This window comes from Trachemys scripta, chromosome 1 (genome assembly GCF_013100865.1).
Source record: "Trachemys scripta elegans isolate TJP31775 chromosome 1, CAS_Tse_1.0, whole genome shotgun sequence".
Lineage (NCBI taxonomy): Eukaryota > Metazoa > Chordata > Testudines > Emydidae > Trachemys > Trachemys scripta.
This window is the reverse complement of record NC_048298.1, coordinates 6,047,872-6,053,871: the sequence shown is the minus strand read 5'-3', so window position 1 is coordinate 6,053,871 and position 6,000 is coordinate 6,047,872. Positions and strand designations below refer to the sequence as shown.

At 49.6% G+C, this 6,000-nt stretch overlaps 1 protein-coding gene across 1 annotated transcript in view; it reads left to right on the top strand.

The window, feature by feature from the left end:
- Positions 1-1,795: 1,795 nt before the first annotated feature.
- Positions 1,796-6,000, top strand: part of NET1 (neuroepithelial cell transforming 1) — a 77,024-nt gene continuing 72,819 nt past the window's right edge. Inside the window, exon 1 of the mRNA XM_034764178.1 lies at positions 1,796-2,024. Coding sequence (XP_034620069.1) covers positions 1,873-2,024 — 152 coding nt within the window. The 5' untranslated portion in view covers positions 1,796-1,872. The remainder of the gene's footprint in view (positions 2,025-6,000) is intronic.

Genomic DNA, 6,000 nt, shown 5'->3' with positions numbered 1-6,000 from the left:
TGAACCCCCTGCCCTGAGCCCCCTGCTGCACCCTGCACCCCGACCCCCTGCCATACCCTGCACCCCTCCTGCACCCTGACCCCCGGCCTCACCCTCACCCGTTCTGCATCCCAACCCACTGCCCTGAGCCCCATGCCGCACCCCTCCTGAGCCCTGACCCCCTGCCGTACCCTGCACCCCTCCTGCACCCTGACCCCTGCCCTGAGCCCCCTGCTGCACCCTGCATTCCTCTTGCACCCCAACCCCCTGCCCTGAGCCCCCTGCCACACCCTGCACCCCGACCCCCTGCCATACCCTGCACCCCGACCCCCGGCCTCACCCTCACCCGTTCTGCATCCCAACCCATTGCCCTGAGCCCCATGCCGCACCCCTCCTGAGCCCTGACCCCCTGTACCCTGCACCCCTCCTGCACCCTGACCCCTGCCCTGAGCTCCCTGCCGCACCCTGCACCCCAACCCCCTGCCCTGAACCCCCTGCCACACCCCACACTCCTCTTGCACCCCAACCCCCTGCCCTGAGGTCCCTGCTGCACCCTCAGCCCTTGCTGTACCCATCACCCCTCCTGCACCCCACACCCCAACTCCCTGCCCTGAGCCCCCACCACACCCCACACCCCTCCTGCACCCCGAGGGGGCAGAGTTGAGGTGGGGATTTCCGGGGACGGGGTTGGAAGGGAAGGCAGGGAAGGGGTGGGAAGAGGCGGGGCCTCATGGAAGGGGTGGAGTGGGGGCGGGGCCGAGGGCAGCAGGGGCGGAGGTGTCGGTAATGCGGCCCTCGGGGCAATGCACTAGTCCTCATGTGTCCCTCATGGTCATTTGAGTTTGAGACCCCTGCACTAGATAATATCACGGCTTGCTTTTGTGCAGCCTCCTCTCCTCACTGGCTGCTTCCCCCCTCCTGTTTTAATATCCTCAGCTAACAACTAGTTTCAACACATCAAAACTTGGAACAGCACTTATACTGCAATTACAAGCAGCTCAGTTGATTTCTCCGTATGTGAGCGTGGCCCTCGAACATGGTACATGCCAGGGCTAGAGCCTAGTTTTCTTAAGGCAGCAGGGTGCAAAGAAATGAGAGCTTTTGGTATGTCTACACTGCAGCTAGGTGCAAGCCTCCTAGCCCCCAGGGACAGACCCATGCTAGCTGGGCTGGAGCTACTGTGCTAGAAGTAGCAGTGGGGGACTGGTGCGCTCGAGCTTTGGGGGGCAGGAGACTGAACAGCTGGAACTACACCACCCTCACTTATTTTTAGTACCCTGGCTAGAGCGCCGCTAGCGCCAGTCGGCCAACCCAGGCTGGCTCCCAGCTGCACGGCAGGCACATTACATGCCCCTTATTCCCCACCGTGGCCCCCCAATTCTCATGGGCTCCAAAGCACTGGGGCTATTATCAAGTCCTTGGCAAGAGGCAGCCCTGGTTGTGGGGATGGTGGGGCAGTAGGATCATGGGTACCGGCCAGCTGAGGCAATGGGGGCAAGGGGAGGAGGGGTAAGGCACGGGGCAAGGAGACCTGAGCTGCCTCTCTCTGCCCGTCTGATACTCTCTGCCTCTGTTTCCCCTCCCCTGTCTACAGGGGTTCACAGCGCATGTGCAGCACGGAGCTGCCCCGCCCCCTGCTTTCAGCACAAACAGCCCCGCCCCGAAGCTGAGGGCTCTCCAGCTGGCCCCGCCCACTTCACGCTGCCGCGATCTCAGCCCTGCCCCGCCCTGCCGTCTCCTAGCAACCATCGCCAGCGCTGATTGGCCCGGGGGGTGGCCGCCGCCATTTTCAAACCGCTGTGGGCCCGCCGCCGCCATTAGCCCGTGAGCTGAAGCAGCCCGGCCCGGCTCCCCCTCCTCCCGCCCCGGGGCTGCCCAGAGCCAGGCCTGGGCATGGAGAGCGGGCCCGGCCCGTGCGGGGACAAGCCCCCCCGGAGGAGACGGAGCAGGGCCAGCACCAGCGCCCGGGCCAACCGCTCCCCCGCGGCGGAGACCGAGACGACCCCGGGCGGGATGGGATCGGCCTCGGCCGCCTCCTGCAGCCGGTAGGTGCAGCCGCCCCCACCCCGGGCCAGGGACCCCCGAGTCCCCCACCCCCAGTTCCCGGCCGGCCCGGCGAGGGGGATCCGGGCACTCCTGGCATCTCTCTTGCCTGTGTAGCGATGGAGCGTGTCTCCTGGTCCCCGCCATCGAAGGACCCATGAAGAGGTGTCGGTGGGCAACGGAGGAAAGGCTTTAAATGCAGATCTAGCGTTGGCTGCTGGGTATTGACCCGGGCTGTGTTTCTGTTTATTACTATTTATTGCTTGTTTTGCAAGGCTGCCTAGAAATCCCAGTCGTGGATCTCTCCCCCCCCCCATTGTGCTAGGTGCTGTACAAATTGAACAAAAAGACTGAGGCTGCTCTAAAGGTGGCCAGCCAGGGGAAAGAGAAACTTTTTTTTGCCCCTTTCTTTGTAAAAGAGGCATAAAAAAATACCTGAAAGGCTTTTCCCCCTGCCTGTATTATTTAAAAATAACACTACACAGTGAGGTGTTTACTACACTGCCTGGTTGACACCATAGTTGGCTGGAGAGCTAGAAGGATTATGCCATCTCAAACAGAAAGCAAGTGACAGGTTTCAGAGTAGCAGCCGTGTTAGTCTGTATCCGCAAAAAGAACAGGAGTACTTGTGGCACCTTAGAGACTAACAAATTTATTAAAGCATAAACAGAAAGCAAGTGAAATCTGAGCTAGGAAGTGTTTTTTAACTGGACTTTTAACACCTAGTGTGTCTCAAGTGTTTTAGTCAAATAACTCCTTTGATATGGATTCAGTATCTCCCCCTTCCAATTAAAAGCTGAGAAATCTCGCAATTAACACTGGAAACCTGAGTCCACCAGTGAAGTCAGGACTCTGAGTCTTCTTTCCTTTGAGGGGTGGGAGGGAAGTGACCCTTAACTTTTTAAATCAGCAGGTCCAGATAACTTGTATCCAAGAGTTTTAAAAAAGCTGGTTGAGGAACTTGCGAGACTATTATATTGGTTTTCAATAAGTCTTGGAGCACTGGGGAAGTTCCAGAAGATACAAGAAAGCTAATGTGCCAGCTTTTAAAAAGGCTGAGCAGGGATACCTGGCTAATGATAGGCCTGCCAGCCTGACATTGATCATGGGTAAGATAAATGTAGCAGCTGATATGGGAACCGATTAATAAAGAATAAAAGGAGGGTAATGTAATTCATGCAAATCAATATGGGGTTATGGAAAATAGATTCTGTCAAACCAGCTTGATATCTTTTTATGAGATTACAAGTTTGGTTGATAAAGGTAATAGTGTTGTCCTACTTGGACTTCTGGAAGGCATTTGACTTGGTACGGCATCGCATTTTGATTAAAAAATTAGAATGATATAAAACTAATATTAGAGACAAGGTGGGGGAGGCAATATCTTTTATTGAACCAACTTCTGTTGGTGGGAGAGCCAAGTTTTTGAGCTACACAGTGCTCTTCCTCAGGTCTGGGAAAGATATTCTGAATATTCTAGCTAAATACAAGGTCAAGCAGTTAGTTTAGTGTAAGTAGTTACAAGGTCAAACAGATATAGAATATAGCTACTTATACTGAAACTATCTAACTGCTTGACCTTGTATTTAGCTGTAATACTCAGAATACCTTTCCCAGACCTCAGGAAGAGCGCTGTGTAGCTTCTCTCTCACCAACAGAAATTGGTCCAATAAAAGATATTGCCTCACCCACCTTGTGTCTCTAATGTCCTGGGACAGACACAGCTACAACTGCACTGCATACATAAAACAAAGATGGCACATGTAAAGGGATTAAAAACTGGCTAACTCTTGGGTCTCAAAATGTAACTGTAAATGGAGAATCCTCATCAAGCAGGTATGTTTCCAGTGGGGTCCTGCAGGGATCTGTTCTTGGCCCTATGCTATTTAACATTTTTATCAATGACCTGGAAGAAAATATAAAATCATCACTGATGAAATTTGCAGAAGACACACGAATTGGGGGAGTGGTAAATAATGAACAGGACAGGTTACCGATTCAGAGCTATCTGGATCACTTGGTAAACTGGGCGCAAGCAATGTTTTTTTTAATACAGGTAAATGTATACATCTGGGAACAAATAATGTAGGTCCTATTTACAGGATGGGGGACTGTATCCTGGGAAGCAGTTATTCTGAAAAAGATGTTGTGGTCATAGTGGATGATCAGCTAAACATGAGCGCCCAGTGTGATGCTGGGAAAGATTATTTTATCTCTGTTTTGGCACTGGTGTGATGGGTGCTGGAATACTGTGTCCAGTCCTGGTGCTTGCAGTTCAAGATGGATGTTGATTAATTGGAGAGAGTTCAGAGAATGATTAAAGGATTAGACAACATGCCTTAGTGATAAACTGAATAGATTGTTAGACTCAAGTTGCTCAAAGAGATGATTAAGGGATCACTTGATTACAGGGCTGGTCTACACTGAAAACTTACATCAGCATAACTATGCCAACCTAAACCCTGGTGTACACAGAGCTAGGTGGACGGAAGAATTCGTCCATCGATCTCGCTACAGCCCCTCAGGGAGGTGAGGAGACCCTTTTCTGTCACTGTCGTGTCTACATTGAAGCGTGACAGTGGCACAGCTGCAGCATTGCAATTGAATTCTGGAAGCTGAAGCGAGACAAATTTCAGACTGGAAATAAGGTGCAAATTTTTAATAGAGTAACTAACTAATGAAAGGATTAACCAAGGATCATGGTGGATTCTCAATCCCTTTTAAATCAGGATTGGATATTTTTCTAAAAGATCTGCTCTAGGAATTATTTTGAGGAAGTTCCGTGGCCTGTGTTATAGAGGAGGTCAGTCTAAATCAAGGGTAGGCAACCTAGGGCACGCGTGCTGAAGGCAGCATGCGAGCTGATTTTCAGTGGCACTCACACTGCCAGGGTCCCGGCCACCGGTCCGGGGGGGCTCTGCATTTTAATTTAATTTTAAATGAAGTTTCTTAAACATTTTAAAAACCTTATTTACTTTACATACAATAGTTTAGTTCTATATTATAGACTTATAGAAATAGATCTTCTAAAAATGTTAAAATGTATGACTGGCACACGAAACCTTAAATTAGAGTGAATAAATGAAGCCTCAGCACACCACTTCTGAAAGGTTGCCGACCCCTGTGCTAAATAATCACAATAGTTCCTTCTGCCCTTGGAATCTAGGAATCTGACATTACAGCTAAGAGTTGTATTTAATGTCTTGTTTCATTCATCATTCAACATATGTTTGTTTATTGGTGATGTTGATTTGTCTGTTTTATAATCTACGTTTTTTTCTTTTTTTTATGATTATGCTATTCTGGGGACTTGTTAAACTTTGTAGTTGTTTATATCCTGTCCGTCATAAAGAGATTTGGGAACATTTACAAAAAATAAATAAATGTTATCTCTTGCCAACAATTTGTAACAAATTAGACCACTTTGTTATTACTGGTGATCCTTGTTTTCTGTGATTAAAAAACAAAATTCTTCAATATTAAAAAAACCACTTCAATTGTCATTTTTCTGCAATTAAAGTGACATGCTATACAGAAGGGCCACATAAACCGAAGCACAGCCTTGTGTGGGCCAGACAGATTCTGCCTTCAGAGCGGGGCAGCTGGAGAGTGGCAGTTGTTGGCCAAAACAACAAGGAGTCTGGTGGCTCTGAAGGAAGGAAGGGTGGCAATACCCAGTGCTTTATTTGTGCCAGGGCTGTGCCCTGGCACCTCTGGGCTTGATGTGTCAGTTATGAAAGTTTTTATATTTAAAAAAAAAAAAAGCTTGAGCTACGACACCTTTTTCATTACAAATTAAGCCCTGGCAATACCATACTATGCCACCCTTACTTCTGTACTGCTGCAGGTGGTGGCACTGCCTTCAGAGCTGAGCAGCTGGAGTAAAAACTAAAGATTCTCTGTAAAAATGCAAATTGTTTTTTTTCCTCTAGCAAATGGATTTCTAGGATCCCTGGTTATTACCACTCTCCCTCAGCT